Genomic DNA, 20,023 nt, shown 5'->3' on the forward strand with positions numbered 1-20,023 from the left:
GAAGACTTGGGCATTCTTTGACAGAATGTGTCTTTGCTGCACAATATAAACATAAATTGTTTATCCTTCTATTTTTCTCTAAAGCGGAAAGTGGTCCTTTAGTAAAGGCCACTTCCATTGGTTCATCCAAACGTAGAGTGGGGTTTGGATAAGCAGATGTGGGAGGCCTTTTCCAAGTATGTTCTGTGGGAGCTTTTTCATGTCTGCGCTCTCTTAGACGGCGATCAATAGTAACCACTTGGGTCATAAGGGCATCCAGAGTGGGTGGCATAGAACCCCGGGCTAGTTCATCCTTTATTAGATCTGATAACCCTTGGCGAAACTGGAAAAATAGAGCTGCCTCATTCCAGAGGGTGTCAGGTGCCCATCTTTTAAAATCTGAAATGTAATCTTCAGCAGGGCGTTTGTTCTGTTTTAGAGCATTAAGGGCTATCTCAGCAGTGCTCTGTTTGTTCTTGTCTTCATAAAGAAAAGACATTTTATCAAAGAACAACTGAAGTGAATCCAACACTGGATCGTTGGTTTCGAAGAAATTAGTAGCCCAAGTTTTAGGTTCCCCTTTAAGATATGATATCACGGTAAGAACCTTGATACGATCAGTGGGATATGTTTTAGGTTTGAGTGAAAAATATAACAAACAGGAGTTTTTAAACTCCCTGAAAGAGTTCCTATCACCTGTGAACCTTTCAGGGGGACAAACCTGAGGTTCAGGCTGAGTCTCAGATACTGAAGGTCTTTTATCAATATGATCTCTGATTACAGTACGTAAATATTGATTCTCAGATTGGATCTCTCTTATCCCCTGTATTAAGAGATCCATATTCTGAGTGAGAGCATTCACCTTATTTGTAAGGTCTGCTATTTCCATTATAATTCCTTTTAGGGCTTAGTATTTTGTAATACCTGGTCTCTATTAAGAATTGGGAATTAGGTTCAAGTTCCACTCAGTCTCACAAAATAGCGGAATTAATAAAATAATCCCTGTTCTGCTCATAGACTGAGGGCCCAAAAGGGAATAGCAGCAATGTGTTGCAGAGATTGCAAACTGTCTCTTTAAATATTGGTGCTTTGAGCTGTAACCACTCCAAATAGCAAGGTATAACAAACACTCCCAGTGTAGCAAAGTTATCAACAGACAGGATAAAATGAATCAATCACACTCAATATTGCAGATTATTTGTATTCCAGTTAATATGGATATCAGAAACAATGGTGCAGTCTCTTTATAAACAGATGCAGCAAGTTCAGGATTAATTACAGGAATGTCTAGAGAATGCAGGCAATATATAAATCAAGTCTTGCAAGGCAAATGTGCAGAGTTTTAGAAAACAAGTTTAAAGTAATCTCACCCCAGGAGTTGCAGTTCGTTTGGCAGCTACAGTGTGATGAGAGACAGAGAGAGGTGCTGTGAAATCCGTTTCTGTGTAACAGCTTGCAGACTGAGTCAGGAAGTGCTGGAGAGCAGGAGGAGGTGCCAGTAAGGAAGGTAAGACTTACAATTCCAGCAGGGTATCCAGGAATTTGCCTGTGAAAGGAAAGGTAAAGATTACCTTAACAGAAGCTCTTACTTCAGACTGCCAGGGCAGAGAGAGCTTAATGTTGCAGCAGTAGTTGTTTTCCAGGTTACAGCTGACAAAGGAGAGATGGTAAATTAAGTGGAGGCTTAGCTGAACTACTTAGACAGTAGTTAATGTGATCCAGGTAACAGAAGACAATACTAAGCAAAGAGAGGTTGGGGGAGGAGACTTTTATAGGGTTCAGATACAGGATTTAAAGGGATATACATGACACCACAGCAGAGCTGTATATATAGCTCCTCCCTTCCCTCCACCCCCAGTCATTCGACCGAAGGTTTAGGAAGAGAAAGGAAAAGCTAAAAGGTGCAGAGGTGACTGAAGTTATAAAAAATAAAATATAATCTAAATCTGTCTGAAAAATGACAGGGAGGGCCCTGGACTTGTCATATCGTAGAAGAAATTCATTTATCAGGTAAGCATAAATTTACTTTTCTTCTACAAGATACGACGAGTCCACGGATTTCATCCTTACTTTTGGGATACAATACCAAAGCTACAGGACACGGATGAAACGGAAGGGACAAGACAGAGACCTAAACGGAAGGCACCACTGCTTGAAGAAATTTTCTGCCAAAAACAGCCTCAGAAGAAGCAAAAGTATAAAATTTGGAAAATTTGGAAAAAGTATGAAGAGACGACCAAGTCGCAGCCTTGCAAATCTGCTCAACAGAAGCATAGTTTTTAAAAGCCCATGTGGAAGCCACAGCCCTAGTAGCATGAGCTGTAATTCTTTCAGGAGGCTGCTGTCCAGCAGTCTCATATGCCAGGCGGATGATACTCCTCAGCCAAAAAGAAAGAGAGGTAGCCGTAGCTTTCTGACCCCTACGCTTTCCAGAAAAAACAATGAATAATGAAGATGATTGATGGAATTCCTTAGTTGCCTGTAAGTAAAACTTCAAGGCACGGACCACGTCCAGGTTATGTAACAGACGCTCCTTCTTAGAAGGATTAGGACACAAGGAAGAAACAATAATTTCCTGATTAATATTCTTATTTGAAACAACCTTAGGAAGGAATCCAGGTTTGGTACTCAAAACCACCTTATCAGAATTAAATATAAGATAAGGCGAATCACATTGTAACGCTGAAAGCTCAGAAACTCTACGAGCAGAAGAAATAGCAACCAAAAACAAAACTTTCCAAGATAATAATTGAATATCTTTGGAATGCATGGGTTCAAACGGAACCCCTTGAAGAACTCGAAGAACTAAATTCAAACTCCAGGGAGGAGTAATTGGTCTAAATACAGGCTAAATTCTGGTTAGAGCCTGACAAAAAGACTGAACATCTGGAACATCTGCCAAACGTTTGTGAAGCAAAATTGACAAAGCAGAAATCTGTTGCTTTAAGGAACTCGCTGATAACCCTTTCTCCAATCCTTCTTGGAGAAAAGACAGAATCCTGGGAATCCTAACTTTACTCCATGAGTAACCCTTGGATCCACACCAAAAAAGATATTTACGCCATATCTTATGATAGATTTTTCTAGTGACAGGCTTACGTGCCTGTATCAAAGAATCAATGACTGAATCTGAGAATCGCCGCTTAGATAAAGTCAAGCGTTCAATCTCCAAGCAGTCAGCTGCAGAGAATTTCGATTTGGATGTTGGAAAGGTCCTTGAATGAGAAGGTCCTGTCTCAAAGGAAGTTTCCACGGTGGCAGAGAGGACATGTCCACTAGATCCACATACCAAGTCCTGCGTGGCCACGAAGATGCGATCAGGATTACTGAAGCTCTTTCCTGTTTGATCCGAGCAATCATGCGTGTAAGGAGAGGAAACTGTGGAAACACATAAGCTAGGCTGAACGACCAAGGCGCTGCCAAGGCATCTATCTATCAGTTCGGCCTGGGGATCCCTCGACCTGGATCCATATCTTGGAAGCTTGGCATTCTGACGAGATGCCATCAGATATAATTCCGGTCTGCCCCATCGGAGCATCAGTGAGGCAAAAACCTCCGGGTGGAGTTCCCACTCCCCCGTATGAAAAGTCTGTCGACTTAGAAAATCCGCTTCCCAGTTCTCTACTCCTGGGATGTAGAATAGCTAAAAGCTTAGATTTTAATGACAGACCATGATTTTAACCATAACGCTCTATGCGCTAAAATGGCAAATCCTGCATTTTTCGCCGCCAATTTGGCAATTTGAAAGGCGGCATCTGTAATAAAAGAATTAGAATTAAGGTTCTCAGGCTGGCTATCTAAAATGTCCTCTAAAGGGGTCTCAACCTTCAGAGACTCTTCTAGAGCCTCAAACCAAAAAGCTGCTGCAGTAGTAACTGGAACAATGCAAGCTGTTGGTTGTAAAAGAAAACCCTGATGAATAAATAATTTCTTTAGAAGACCCTCCAACTTCTTATCCATAGGGTCTTTAAAAGCACAACTGTCTTCAATAGGTATAGTTATACGCTTAGCCAGGGTAGAAATAGCTCCCTCCACCTTAGGGACCGACTGCCAAGAGTCTCGAATGGTGTCTGATATGGGATACATTTTCTTGAAATTAGGAGGAGGAGAGAACGGTATACCCGGTCTATCCCATTCCTTTTTTATAATTTCCAAAATTCTTTTAGGAACCGGAAAAACATCAGTGTAAGTAGGTACCCCTAGATATTTGTCCATTTTACACAATTTTTCTGGAGGAATCACAATAGGGTCACAATCATCCAGAGTCGCTAAAACCTTCCGGAGTAACAGGCGGAGGTGTTCAAACTTAAATTTAAAGGACGTGATGTCGGAATCTGTCTGAGGTAACAAACTTCCAGGGTCTGAAAGTTCTCCCTCAGACAACAATTCCCTGAACTCAGAGCCCTGTGAGGGTACATCGGAAATAGCCAACAAAGCATCAGAGGATTCAGTATTCACATTAATACCTGACCTACTGCGTTTACACTGCAACACTGGTAACTTAGATTATACCTCTGTAAGGGTAGTTGACATCACTGCAGCCATATCCTGCAGAGTAAAAGAATTAGACGCACTTGATGTACTTGGCGTCGCTTGTGTGGGCGTTAAAGGTTGTGACACTTGGGGAGAATTAGATGGCATATCCTGATTCTCTTCAGACTGAGAATCATCCTTTTTTTCATCTTCAATGCCCTTGCTGATGGAAGGAGGTTTGCACTCAAAATCTCACGATACATGGCCCCATTCATTCTTTCATGCACACGGATCAGTCGTCCTGTTCCCTTTGCAGAGAAACAGCCCCAAAGCATGATGTTGCCACCCCCATGCTTCACAGTAGGTATGGTGTTCTTTGCTTGCAACTCAGCATTCTCTCTCCTCCAAACACGAGGAGTTGTGTTTCTACCAAACAGTTCTATTTTGGTTTCATTTGACCATATGACCTTCTCCCAATCCGCTTCTGGATCATCCTAATGCTCTCTAGCATACTTCAGACAGGCCCGGACATGTTCTGGCTTAAGCAGGAGGACACGTCTTGCACTGCAGGATCCCTGGCGGCGTAGTGTGTTACTGATGGTAGCCTTTGTTACGTTGGTCCCAGCTCTCTGCAGGTCATTCACTAGGTCCCCCTGTGTGGTTCTGGGATGTTTGCTCACCGTTCTTGTGATCATTTTGACCCCACGGGGTAAGATCTTGCGTGGAGCCCCAGATCGAGGGAGATTATCAGTGGTCTTGAATGTCTTCCATTTTCTAATTATTGCTCCCACAGTTGATTTCTTCACACCAAGCTGCTTGCCTATTGCAGATTCAGTCTTCCCAGCCTGGTGCAGGTCTACAATTTTGTTTCTGGTGTCCTTCGACAGCTCTTTGGTCTTCACCATAGTGGAGTTTGGAGTGTGACTGTTTGAGGTTGTGGACAGGTGTCTTTTATACTGATAAGTTCAAACAGGTGCCATTAATACAGGAAATGAGTGGAGGACAGAGGAGCCTCTTAAAGAAGAAGATGCAGGTCTGTGAGAGCCAGAAATCTTGCTTGTTTGTAGGTGACCAAATACTTATTTTCCACCATAATATGCAAATAAATTCTTTCCAAATCAGACAATGTGATTGTCTGGATTTGTTTCCACATTTTGTCTCTCATAGTTGAGGTATACCTATGATGACAATTACAGGCCTCTCATCTTCTTAAGTGGGAGAACTTGCACAATTGGTGTCTGACTAAATACTTTTTTGCCCCACTGTATGCAGAGAAGACCAAGTGGCTGCTTTGCAAATTTGATCAACTGAAGCCTCATTCTTGAAAGCCCAAGATATGGCAACCAATCTAGTAGAATGAGCTATAATTCTAACCCGCCTCCAAATAAGCTTTGAGAATTACAAGTTTTAACCAAGAGGCTAAGGAAAGAGCAGAGCCCTTCTGGCCTTTCTAAGGACCAGAAAAACATAATTTATGTAAGAACTGTAAGGAGGGGCAAAGTTTCCCAAACCTCAAAATGCCTATAAATACACCCCTCACCACACCCACAATTCAGTTTAATGAATAGCCAAGCAGTGGGGTGATAAGAAAGGAGTAGAAAACATCAACAAAGGAAATTTGGAAATAATTGTGCTTTATACAAAGAAATCATAACCACCATAAAAAGGGTGGGCCTCATGGACTCTTGCCAATATGAAAGAAATGAATTTATCAGGTAATTTCTTACATAAATTATGTTTTCTTTCATGTAATTGGCAAGAGTCCATGAGCTAGTGACATATGGGATATCAATACCCAAGATGTGGAACTCCACTCAAGAGTCACTAGAGAGGGAGGGAATAAAAATAAAAACAGCCATATAACGCTGAAAAAATTAATCCACAACCCAAAAAAATAAGTTTATTTTCATAAAAAAAAAACTTAAATCAAAAGCAGAAGAATCAAACTGAAACAGCTGCCTGAAGAACTTTTCTACCAAAAACTGCTTCCGAAGAAGCAAATACATCAAAACGGTAGAATTTAGTAAATGTATGCAAAGAGGACCAAGTTGCTGCTTTGCAAATCTGATCAACTGAAGCTTCATTCTTAAAAGCCCACGAAGTGGAGACTGATCTAGTAGAATGAGCTGTAATTCTCTGAGGCAGGGCCTGACCCCACTCCAAATAAGCTTAATGAATCAAAAGTTTCAACCAAGAAGCCAAGGAAATAGCAGAAGCCTTATGACCTTTCCTAGGACCAGAAAATAAAACAGACTGGAAGTCTTCCTGAAATCTTTAGTAGCTTCCACATATTTCAAAGCTCTTACCACATCCAAAGAATGTAAAGATCTTTCCAAAGAATTCTTAGGATTAGGACACAAGGAAGGGACAACAATTTCTCTACTAATGTTGATAGAGTTCACAACTTTAGGTAAAAATTGAAAAGAAGTCCGCAAAACTGCCTTATCCTGATGAAAAATCAGAAAAGGAGACTCACAAGAAAGAGCAGAAAACTCAGAAACTCTTCTTGCAGAAGAGATGGCCAAAAGAAACAACACTTTCCAAGAAAGTAGTTTAATGACCAAAGAATGCATAGGTTCAAATGGAGTAGCCTGTAAAGCCTTCAGAACCAAATTAAGACTCAAAGGAGGAGAAATTGATTTAATAACAGGCTTAATACGAACTAAAGCCTGTACAAAACAGTGTTTATCAGGAAGTATAGCAATCTTTCTGTGAAATAAAACAGAAAGAGCGGAGATTTGTCCTTTCAAGGAACTTGCAGACAACCCCTTATCCAAACCATCCTGAAGAAACTGTAAAATTCTAGGAATTCTAAAAGAATGCCAGGAGAATTTATGAGAAGAACACCATGAAATGTAAATCTTCCAAACTCTATAATAAATCTTTCTAGAGACAGATTTGCGAGCTTGTAACATAGTATTAATCACTGAGTCAGAGAAACCTCTATGACTTAGTACTAAGCGTTCAATTTCCATACCTTCAAATTTAATGATTTGAGATCCTGATGGAAAAATGGACCTTGAGATAGTAGGTCTGGCCGTAACGGAAGTGGCCAAGGCGGGCAACTGAACATCCGAACCAGATCCGCATACCAAAACCTATGTGGCCATGCTGGAGCCACCAGCAGTACAAACGAACGCTCCATTAGGATTTTGGAAATCACTTTTGGAAGAACTAGAGGCGGAAAGATATAAGCAGGTTGATAATTCCAAGGAAGTGACAACGCATCCACCGCTTCCGCCTGAGGATCCCTGGATCTGGACAGATACCTGGGAAGTTTCTTGTTTAGATGAGAGGCCATCAGATCTATTTCTGGAAGTCCCCAGATTTGAACAATCTTAAGAAATACCTCTGGGTGAAGAGACCATTCGCCCGGATGTAACGTCTGGTGACTGAGATAATCCGCTTCCCAATTGTCTATACCTGGGATGTGAACCGCAGAAATTAGACAGGAGCTGGATTCCGCCCATACAAGTATCCGAGATACTTCTTTCATAGCCTGAGGACTGTGAGTCCCACCTTGATGATTGACATACGCCACGGTTCTGACATTGTCTGTCTGAAAACAAATAAACGATTCTCTCTTCAGAAGAGGCCAGAACTGAAGAGCTCTGAAAATCACACGGAGTTCCAAAATGTTGATTGGTAATCTCGCCTCCTGAGATTCCCAAACCCCCTGCGCTGTCAGAGATCCCCATACAGCTCCCCAACCTGAAAGACTTGCATCTCTTGAGATCACAGTCCAGGTTGTACGAACAAAAGAGGCCCCTTGAACTAAACAATGGTGATCCAACCACCAAGTCAGAGAAGATCGAACATTGGGATTTAAGGATATTAATTGTGATATCTTTGTATAATCCCTGCACCATTGGTTCAGCATACAAAGCTGGAGAGGTCTCATGTGAAAACGAGCAAAAGGGATCGCGTCCGATGCAGCAGTCATGAGACCTAGAATTTCCATGCACAAAGCTACCGAAGGGAATGATTGAGACTGAAGGTTTCGACAAGCTGAAACCAATTTCAGACGTCTCTTTTCAAAAGTCATGGAAACCCAAAAAGGTTACCCTTGTCTGAGGAATCAAGGAACTCTTTGGTAAATTGATCCTCCAACCATGTCTTTGAAGAAACAACACTAGTTGATTTGTGTGAGATTCTGCAGAATGTAAAGACTGAGCAAATACCAAGATATCGTCCAAATAAGGAAATACCGCAATACCCTGCTCCCTGATTACAGAGAGAAGGGCACCGATAACCTTTGAAAAGATCCTTGGAGCTGTTGCTAGGCCAAAAGGAAGAGCAACAAACTGGTAATGCTTGTCTAGAAAAGAGAATCTCAGGAACTGATAGTGGTCCGGATGAATTTGAATATGAAGATATACATCCTGTAAGTCTATTGTGGACATATAATGCCCTTGCTGAACAAAAGGCAGAATAGTCCTTATAGTCACCATTTTGAATGTTGGTATCCTTACATAACGATTCAATATTTTTAGATCCAGAACTGGTCTGAAAGAATTCTCTTTCTTTGGTACAATGAACAGATTTGAATAAAACCCCAGGCCCCGTTGCAGAACTGGAACTGGCACAATTACCCCAGCTGACTCCAGGTCTGAAACACATTTCAGAAACGCTTGAGCCTTTACTGGGTTTACTGGAATGCGTGAGAGAAAAAATCTTCTCACATGCGGTCTTACCTTGAAACCTATTCTGTACCCTTGTGAAACAATGTTCTGAATCCAATGATTTTGAATCGAATTGATCCAAACATCTTTGAAAAATCGTAACCTGCACCCTACCAGCTGTGCTGGAATGAGGGCCGCACCTTTATGCGGATTTGGGAGCTGGTTTTGACTTTCTAAAAGGCTTGGATTTAGTTCAGACTGGAGAAGGTTTCCAAACGGAAACTGTTCCTTTAGGGGAAGGGTCAGGCTTTTGTTCCTTATTCTGACAAAAGGAACGAAAACGATTAGCAGCCCTATATTTACCTTTAGATTTTTTGTCCTGAGGCAAAAAGGCTCCCTTCCCCCCAGTAACAGTTGAAATTATTTAATCTGAGAACCAAATAATTTATTACCTTGGAAAGAAAGAGAAAGCAACGTTGACTTAGAAGTCATATCTGCATTCCAAGACTTAAGCCATAAAGCTCTTCTGGCTAAAATAGCTAAAGACATATACCTGACATCAATTCTAATGATATTGAAAATGGCATCACAAACAAAGTTATTGGCATGTTGAAGAAGTTTAACAATGCTATAAGCATTATGGTCTGACACTTGTTGCGCTAAAGCCTCCAACCAGAAAGTGGAAGCTGCAGCAACATCAGCCAAAGAAATAGCAGGTCTAAGAAGATTACCTGAACATAAATAAGCCTTCCTTAGAAAGGATTCAAGCTTCCTATCTAAAGGATCTTTAAAAGAAGTACTATCTGCCGTAGGAATAGTAGTATGTTTAGCAAGAGTAGAGATAGCCCCATCAACTTTGGGGATTTTTTCCCAAAACTCTAATCTATCAGATGGCAAAGGGTACAATTTCTTAAACCTTGGAGAAGGAGTAAATGAAGTACCCAGACTATTCCATTCCCTAGAAATTACTTCTGAAATAGCATCAGGAACTGGAAAAACTTCTGGAATAACTACATGAGGTTTAAAAACTGAATTTAAACGCTTATTAGCTTCAATATCGAGAGGACTAGACTCCTCCATATCTAATGCAATCAACAATTCTTTAAGTAAAGAACGAATAAACTTCATCTTAAACAAATATGAAGATTTATCAGTGTCAATATCTGAGGCAGAATCTTCTGAACCAGATAGATCCTAATCAGAAATAGATAAGTCAGAATGATGGCGGTCATTTAAAAATTCATCTGAAATATGAGAAGTTTTAAAAGACCTCTTACGTTTACTAGAAGGAGGAATAACAGACAGAGCCTTCCGAATAGAATTAGAAACAAATTCTTTTACATTAACAGGAACATCCTGAACATTAGATGTTGAAGGAACAACAACAGGTAATGGATTATTACTAATGGAAATATTATCTGCGTTTGATAGTTTATCATGACAACTAACACAAACTACAGCCAGAGGAACAGTTACCAAAAGTTTACAACAAATGCACTTAGCTTTGGTAGAACCGACATCAGGCAGCGTCTTTCCAGAAGTAGATTCTGATCCAGGGTCATGTAGTGACATCTTGCAATATGTAATAGAAAAAAACATAAAGCAAAATTATCAAATTCCTTAAATGGCAGTTTCAGGAATGGGAAAAAATGCAAAACAAAACAAGCCTCTAGAAACCAGAAGCAACTAAAAAGTGAGACTGAAATAATGTGAAAAAAACTGGCGCCAAGTATGACGCCCACATATTTTGGCGCCAAGAATGACGCCCATATTTTTTGGCGCCAAAAAAATGTCCGCAACACACATACGTCAAAAATTACGCAATCACGTGAAAACTTCCTGCGCCAACTATGACGCCAGAAATGACTAAATTTTGCGCCAAAAAAGTCTTGCGCCAAGAATGACGCAATAAATAGAAGCATTTTCAGCACCCGCGAGCCTAACAGCCCACAATTTAGAAAAAAAGTCAATTGAAAATTGAATTTTTTAAGGTAAGAAAAAATATAATTCATATGCATTTTCCCAAAAAAATGAAACTGACAGTCTGAATGAAGGAATACTGATTATCCTGAATCATGGCAAATATAAGTTTAACACATATATTTAGAACTTTACATATAAAGTGCCCAACCATAGCTTTGAGTGTCATGAATAGAAATAAGACTTACTTACCCTAAGACACTCATCTACATAAAGTAGATAGCCAAACCAGTACTGAAACGAGAATCAGTAGAGGTAATAGTATATAAGAGTATATCGTCGATCTGAAAAGGGAGGTAGGAGAAGAAATCTCTACGACTGATAACAGAGAACCTATGAAATAGATATCCCACGAGGAAAACCATTGCATTCAAATAGGCAATACTCTCTTCACATCCCTCTGACATTCACTGCACTCTGAGAGGAAAACCGGGCTTCAGCCTGCTGCGAAGCGCATATCAATGTAGAAATCTAGCACAAACTTACTTCACCACCTCCATGGGAGGCAAAGTTTGTAAAACTGAATTGTGGGTACCTTAGCGCCAAAAAATTCTCACGCCAAAAATGACTCAATAAACTTTGGAATTTTGCTCCTTTGCGAGCCTAATTTTGCCTGCAAAATCAATTGAAAAAAGACTATACCCCAGGTAAGAAAAATATTTTCCTAAATATGTTTGTTCCCAAATATGATACTGATAGTCTGCAAAAGGAGATATACATAAACCTGACATGGCAAATATAAGTACAATACATATATTTAGAACTTTATATTAATGCATTGTGCCAAACCATAGCTGAGAGTGTCTTAAGTAATGAAAACATACTTACCAAAAGACATCCATCCACATATAGCAGATAGCCAAACCAGTACTGAAACAGTTATCAGTAGAGCTAATGGTATATGAGAGTATATCGTCGATCTAAATAAGAGAGGTAGGAGATGAATCTCTACGACCGATAACAGAGAACCTATGAAATAGATATTCCACGAGGAAAACCATTGCATTCAATAGGCAATAATCCCTTCACATCCCTCTGACATTCGCTGTACTCTGAAAGGAATCGGGCTTCAAAATGCTGAGAAGCGCATATCAACGTAGAAATCTTAGCACAAACTTCACCACCTCCATAGGAGGCAAAGTTTGTAAAACTGAATTGTGGGTGTGGTGAGGGGTGTATTTATAGGCATTTTTAGGTTTGGGAAACTTTGCCCTTCCTGGTAGGATTGTATATCCCATATGTCACTAGCTCATACCACTGCACTTGTAATCTGGAACAATCTCAGATGTATTTGAAGATTACATTTATTATTGGTTATCAAACGCAAATTTAAATTTCTTACCTCGGACTCCAATATTAAATAACCCTGACCTCCCCACAGGCCTATAAACATCACACGCAAATTCCAATAGTATTTAAAAAACAGACTTTGATTGTATCCAACGGGAAATTTAAACCCCCGAGCCTTGAAAGTCAGAAAAACTTGGAATTTTTTAACTCTTGGATGAGTACACCAAGCACTGCATAATGTTACATAAAGAAACAGCAAACTTCTTAAAGGGACTCTGAACCCAAATTTTTCTTTTGTGATTCGGATAGAGCATGCAGTTTTAAGTAACTTTCTAATTTACTCCTATTATGAAATTTTCTTCATTCTCTTGGTATCTTTATTTGAAAATCAAGAATGTAAGTTTAGATGCCGGCTCATTTTTGGTGAAAAACCTAGGTTGTTCTTGCTGAGATGCCTTCTTTTTAAAATAAAGATAGAAAGAGAACAAAGAAAAATTGATAATAGGAGTAAATTAGAAAGTTGCATGCTCTATGTAAATCACGAAAGAAAAAAATGTGGGTTCAGTGTCCCTTTAAGACCCCTCACTAAGTTTGAAATGGTATGCTTCACACCCGAAAATAGGTATTATTTCTTTGCTATAGTTGTTACTCCAATCTGCTGCCCTCCCTAATACCCTACCTCATATATTAAAGCGTGGAATAGGGACTTCCCTGGGCAAACTGATTTAAAACAATGGAAATCGAACTGTGAATGCACCATTAAATCTGCGCATTCAGTGTCCACGTTAGAAACAATCTTTAAACTTATTTTCCCTATTCCTTAGTGCTTCAGATAAATGTTGGATAGGTTGCCACATAAAATCAGATATGTTACACATTTGGTGGGAATGCCCAAAAATTTGTGAATAATGGGATATGATACTGAAAGGAACACTATTTTAGGTAGTAATTGTGTGAAAAAGCCTGAAACCATACTGTTTAACTTCCCTTTAGGTCTCAAATGCAAAATTTGAAAGTATCTGGGACAAATACTCGCCAATTGATTCCTAAGTTTTGGAAATGCCCCAATGCCCTTAAATTGAGTAGACAGAGTCAATAACACTATTATGTTAGAAAGATTTGGATTACTTAAAAACAGATCAACTAGACATGTATTAGGATATAATGTTTTACAAGGAGGAATATTATAAGAGAAAGTAGTTTAAAGTCAACGAAAATCCCTGTCAGATGACAAATCCACTACTAGGTAGATAATTTTTACTAAGCCATTGTTAGCATCTCTCACCATTGGCTCATATTATATAATATGCAACTTGGAATTTTCTTCCTTTGATTTTTCAACAAAAGCTACTGTAAATATTTCCTGATCAAGTTTATTTTACTGTGTATTTTTTAAAACTAACTTTTTTATGATATTGTAACTAAAAGTATAGCCTGGACTTTTATTACAATAATAGAACTTTTTAAATTTTTATTCTTTCTTCGCGAAGGACTACAAGACACTCTGGGGCATATCTATCAAGCAGTTATGAAGCAGCGGTCACAAAGCTCTGAGCAGGCGGACAGACATCGCCGGAAATCAACCCGATCGAGTACGATCGGGTTGATTGACACCTCCCTGCTGGCGGATCATTGGCCGCGAGTCTGCAGGGGGCGGCGTTGCACCAGCAGCTCTTGTGAAATGCTGGTGCAATGCTGAATACGGAGAGCATATTGCTCTCCGTATTCAGCGAGGTCTGGCGGACCTGATCCGCACTGTCGGATCAGGTCCGCCAGACTTTGATAACTAGAGGCCTCTGACTCTTCTCCAGATCTCTGGATACTTTATTTAATGTTTGGTCATGCTTTCTATTCTTACTGAAAAAGGTTGTATTGGTTTGTTTATTTCTGATTTTGTACAATGTCATATAATATTAATTTAAAAAAAAAAAAATAGACTGTGATGTTTGCCCTCCTTTGGCTTGCAGGGATTCATAGGATGCTGAGCCGTTTTGTAATATCACAAAAGAAATGTAGTTGTCTTTATTTTTTTACATAATGTAATATTACCCCATGTACTGGATTTTGTGCCATTATCATTATAAATAGTTTTTTTGTTTCCATCTAGAGGAAGATTGTTTAGTGACCCGTTTGCATTATTTCATGGTAGGGTAAAGACTAGGGTTCCAATATAAATTTGATAACCTATGTCGTTTATACTACATACTGTACTAAACTAATACAGAAATAAATATAAAACACATTAGGAAAACTGAGTTTTATTAATTTTACAAAGTTAACTTGGACACTATATTCTCATCTTATAATATGAAAAACACAAATTATTTATATAGTAAACTTCCAACCACACATTGCATTCTAAAACAGGGAATGGGTGTTAGTTTAGATGAACCAAATTTTAACTGAATCATCTATATGTATTTAAAAAAACATATATAAAAAGGAACATGTGATACTTCAGTATGCCCATTGCAAAATAGATATTGGGGAAAAACCTGTCTCCCTTGAAATAAAAATATGTGCTCCTTAAAACATAGTTAAAACATGCATTCAGTGTTTGGTATAATAAAAACACTATACAAGAGTCACATTAAAACACTGAACAGAGCGTGGAATCAAACACTTTTTTGTTTAAATTTTCCTTTCTTCAAAGTTTGAGAAGTCTTCTTCTTAGTATGCTGGCAAAACACAGTGCGGGTTTAGATTCATGGAACAATGTTGAAGAGTGCAATAAATATATTTAGAAACACAAGCTATACTGTATGATTCCGTATGCAATATAAAGTCTATCAAAATTTGTCACTAACATTTTCATGATGCCACTATTATGCTGGTAGAATCTTTGTATTGCTGAAGACAATTTGGTTCTTTTTTCAATATTGCTTATGTTCAGTTACATTTATCTCACTAACTGTGTTGCCATTTGTCCCATGGAACACCACTATCCATTAATTAATGCTGTGTTTGTTTATTTGGAGGTCTTGAAGTCTATAATTTGAGGTCTTCATGTATCAGTACATCACATAACTGTTGAAATGGTATAATTTATCTGTACTATGGTTACAGCGCCTTTGTACCTGGAAAAAGATAAACAATAAATTACTGAAACAGTTGCTCATAAGAGAAACCTCACCAGTGTGACAAAATCCTCACCTCCAGCAGTCAGAACGAGAGCTTGCAGGATGTCTGAAAGGGAAACTATTCCTTTTGCTACATTATTTTCATCGACGACGACCAACCTGTGCACCTAAAGTGAGAAGAATGCATTTATATACAATAAGAAAAACATAATTTATGCTTATATGATAAAAATTTTTATGGTGGTGAGAGTCCATGATCCATTACTCCTAGGAATTACTCTTCCTTGCCACTAGGAGGCAGGCAAAGATTTCCAAACCTCAAGAGCTCTATAAAACATCTCACTAGTAAATTAGTTTGACATATAGCCAAGAAAAAACATAGGAATAGTAGAAGCAGGGAAAAAATTATGTGCACAAAGTTAATCCAACACCAAAAAACAGGACTCTCACCACCATGAAAGAAATTAATTGTATCAAGTAAGCATAAATTATGTTTTCTTTCATACAGATGGTTATAGTCCACGATCCATTACTCCTGGTAATTACTGCCCAGGCAGTAGAGTCCATGAGTAATGAGAAATAAGGGTGGAATAAAAAAAAATTTTCACAGTGAAACCAAATCCACAACCCCAAAGAAAAAACAGGGTAAATATATTCTCTCTCTCTTTAGATACAATTAAAATGACCGACGGGCAAAAACAAAATTAACCTGAGACTTTCCTACCAAAGGCTGTCTCAGAAGAAGCCAAAACAGCAAAAACAGAATTTATGCTTACCTGATAAATTACTTTCTCTTGTAAGGTGTATCCAGTCCACGGATTCATCCTTTACTTGTGGGATACCAATACCAAAGCTTTAGGACACGGATGAAGGGAGGGAACAAGACAGGTACCTTAAACGGAAGGCACCACTGCTTGTAAAACCTTTCTCCCAAAAAACATAATTTATGTAAGAACTTACCTGATAAATTCATTTCTTTCATATTAGCAAGAGTCCATGAGCTAGTGACGTATGGGATATACATTCCTACCAGGAGGGGAAAAGTTTCCCAAACCTCAAAATGCCTATAAATACACCCCTCACCACACCCACAAATCAGTTTAACAAATAGCCAAGAAGTGGGGTGATAAGCAAAAAGTGCGAAGCATAAATATAAGGAATTGGAATAATTGTGCTTTATACAAAAAAATCATAACCACCACAAAAAAGGGTGGGCCTCATGGACTCTTGCTAATATGAAAGAAATGAATTTATCAGGTAAGTTCTTACATAAATTATGTTTTCTTTCATGTAACTAGCAAGAGTCCATGAGCTAGTGACGTATGGGATAATGACTACCCAAGATGTGGATCTTCCACGCAAGAGTCACTAGAGAGGGAGGGATAAAATAAAGACAGCCAATTCCGCTGAAAATAATCCACACCCAAACAAAGTTTAAAACTTATAATGAAAAAAAATGAAAAAAACTGAAAATATAAGCAGAAGAATCAAACTGAAACAGCTGCCTGAAGTACTTTTCTACCAAAAACTGCTTCAGAAGAAGAAAACACATCAAAATGGTAGAATTTAGTAAAAGCATGCAAAGAAGACCAAGTTGCTGCTTTGCAAATCTGAACAACCGAAGCTTCATTCCTAAACGCCCAGGAAGTAGAAACTGACCTAGTAGAATGAGCTGTAGTCCTTTGAGGCGGAGTTTTACCCGACTCGACATAAGCATGATGAATTAAAGATTTCAACCAAGATGCCAAAGAAATGGCAGAAGCCTTCTGACCTTTCCTAGAACCGGAAAAGATAACAAATAGACTAGAAGTCTTTCGGAAATTCTTAGTAGCTTCAACATAATATTTCAAAGCTCTAACTACATCCAAAGAAAGCAATGATTTCTCCTTAGAATTCTTAGGATTAGGACATAATGAAGGAACCACAATTTCTCTACTAATGTTGTTAGAATTCACAACCTTAGGTAAAAATGTAAAAGAAGTTCGCAACACTGCCTTATCCTGATGAAAAATCAGAAAAGGAGACTCACAAGAAAGAGCAGATAATTCAGAAACTCTTCTTGCAGAAGAGATGGCCAAAAGGAACAAAACCTTTCAAGAAAGTAATTTAATGTCCAAAGAATGCATAGGTTCAAACGGAGGAGCTTGAAGAGCCCCCAGAACCAAATTCAAACTCCAAGGAGGAGAAATTGACTTAATGACAGGTTTTATACGAACCAAAGCTTGTACAAAACAATGAATATCAGGAAGATTAACAATCTTTCTGTGAAAAACAACAGAAAGAGCAGAGATTTGTCTTTTCAAGGAACTTGCAGACAAACCTTTATCCAAACCATCCTGAAGAAACTGTAAAATTCTCGGAATTCTAAAAGAATACCAGGAAAAATGATGAGAAAGACACCAAGAAATATAAGTCTTCCAGACTCTATAATATATCTCCCTAGATACGGATTTACGAGCCTGTAACATAGTATTAATCACAGAATCAGAGAAACCTCTTTGACTAAGAATCAAGCGTTCAATCTCCATACCTTTAAATTTAAGGATTTGAGATCCTGATGGAAAAAAGGACCTTGTGACAGAAGGTATGGTCTTAACGGAAGAGTCCACGGTTGGCAAGAGGCCATCCGGACAGGATCCGCATACCAAAAACCTGTGAGGCCATGCTGGAGCCACCAACAGAACAAATGAGCATTCCTTCAGAATCTTGGAGATTACTCTTGGAAGAAGAACTAGAGGCGGAAAGATATAGGCAGGATGATACTTCCAAGGAAGTGACAACGCATCCACTGCTTCCGCTTGAGGATCCCTGGATCGGGACAGATACCTGGGAAGTTTCTTGTTTAGATGAGAAGCCATCAGATCTATTTCTGGGAGACCCCATATTTGAACAATCTGAAGAAATACCTCTGGGAGAAGAGACCATTCGCCCGGATGAAACGTGTGGCGACTGAGATAATCCGCTTCCTAATTGTCTATACCTGGGATATGAACCGCAGAAACTAGACAGGAGCTGGATTCTGCCCATACCAGAATTCGAGATACTTCTTTCATAGCCAGAGGACTGTGAGTCCCTCCTTGATGATTGATGTATGCCACAGTTGTGACATTGTCTGTCTGAAAACAAATGAACGATTCTCTCTTTAGAAGAGGCCAAGACTGAAGAGCTCTGAAAATTGCACGGAGTTCCAAAATATTGATCGGTAATCTCACCTCCTGAGATTCCCAAACCCCTTGTGCTGTTTGAGACCCCCACACAGCTCCCCAACCTGTAGGACTTGCATCTGTTGAAATTACAGTCCAGGTTGGAAGAACAAAAGAAGCCCCCTGAACTAAACTATGGTGATCTGTCCACCACGTCAGAGAGTGTCGTACAATCGGTTTTAAAGATATTAATTGAGATATCTTTGTGTAATCCCTGCACCACTGGTTCAGCATACAGAGCTGAAGAGGCCGCATGTGAAAATGAGCAAAGGGGATCGCGTCCGATGCCGCAGTCATAAGACCTAGAATTTCCATGCATAAGGCTACCGAAGGGAAAGATTGTGACTGAAGGTTTCGACAAGCTGATATCAACTTTAGACGTCTCATGTCTATCAAAGATAGAGTCATGGATACTGAATCTATCTGAAAACCTAAAAAGGTTACCTGTGTCTGAGGAATCAATGAACTTTTTGGTAAATTGATCCTCCAACCATGATGTTGAAGAAACAACACAAGTCGATTCGAATGAGATTCTGCTAAATGTGAAGACTGAGCAAGTACCAAGATATCGTCCAAATAAGGAATACCACAATACCCTGTTCTCTGATTACAGACAGAAGGGCACCGAGAACCTTCGAAAAAATTCTTGGAGCTGTGGCTAGGCCAAACGGCAGAGCCACAAACTGGTAATGCTTGTCTAGGAAAGAGAATCTCAGAAACTGATAGTGATCTGGATGAATCGGAATATGCAGATATGCATCCTGTAAATCTATAGTAGACATATAATGCCCTTGTTGAACAAAAGGCAGGATAGTCCTTACAGTTACCATTTTGAATGTTGGTATCCTTACATAACGATTCAATATTTTTAGATCCAGAACTGGTCTGAAGGAATTCTCCTTCTTTGGTACAATGAAGAGATTTGAATAAAACCCCAGTCCCTGTTCCAGAACTGGAACTGGCAAAATTACTCCAGTCAACTCTAGATCTGAAACACATTTCAGAAATGCTTGAGCCTTCGCTGGGTTTACTGGGACACGGGAAAGAAAAAAATCTCTTTGCAGGAGGCCTTATCTTGAAGCCAATTCTGTACCCTTCTGAAACAATGTTCTGAATCCAAAGATTGTGAACGGAATTGATCCAAATTTATTAGAAAAAACGTAATCTGCCCCCTACCAGCTGAGCTGGAATGAGGGCCGCACCTTCATGTGGACTTAGGAGCTGGCTTTGATTTTCTAAAAGCCTTGGATTTATTCCAGACTGGAGATGGTTTCCAAACTGATACCGCTCCTGAGGATGACGGATCAGGTTTTTGTTCCCTGTTGTGACGAAAGGAACGAAAACGATTATTACCCTGGAAAGAAAGGGAAAGCAGAGTAGACTTAGAAGACATATC

The 20,023-nt window shown here is 39.2% G+C and overlaps 1 protein-coding gene across 1 annotated transcript in view; it reads right to left on the bottom strand.

Annotated features, from left to right (window-relative positions):
• Positions 1 to 14,586: 14,586 nt before the first annotated feature.
• The window catches only part of PRKAG1 (protein kinase AMP-activated non-catalytic subunit gamma 1), a 132,541-nt gene continuing 127,104 nt past the window's right edge, over positions 14,587 to 20,023 (bottom strand). Inside the window, exons 12-13 of the mRNA XM_053708072.1 lie at positions 15,498 to 15,591; positions 14,587 to 15,421 (exon numbers count right to left, since the gene is read on the bottom strand). Of these exons, the coding sequence (XP_053564047.1) occupies positions 15,405 to 15,421; positions 15,498 to 15,591 (111 nt within the window). The 3' untranslated portion in view covers positions 14,587 to 15,404. The remainder of the gene's footprint in view (positions 15,422 to 15,497; positions 15,592 to 20,023) is intronic.

The sequence above is a fragment of the Bombina bombina genome, chromosome 3 (assembly GCF_027579735.1).
Source record: "Bombina bombina isolate aBomBom1 chromosome 3, aBomBom1.pri, whole genome shotgun sequence".
Classification (NCBI taxonomy): Eukaryota; Metazoa; Chordata; class Amphibia; order Anura; family Bombinatoridae; genus Bombina; species Bombina bombina.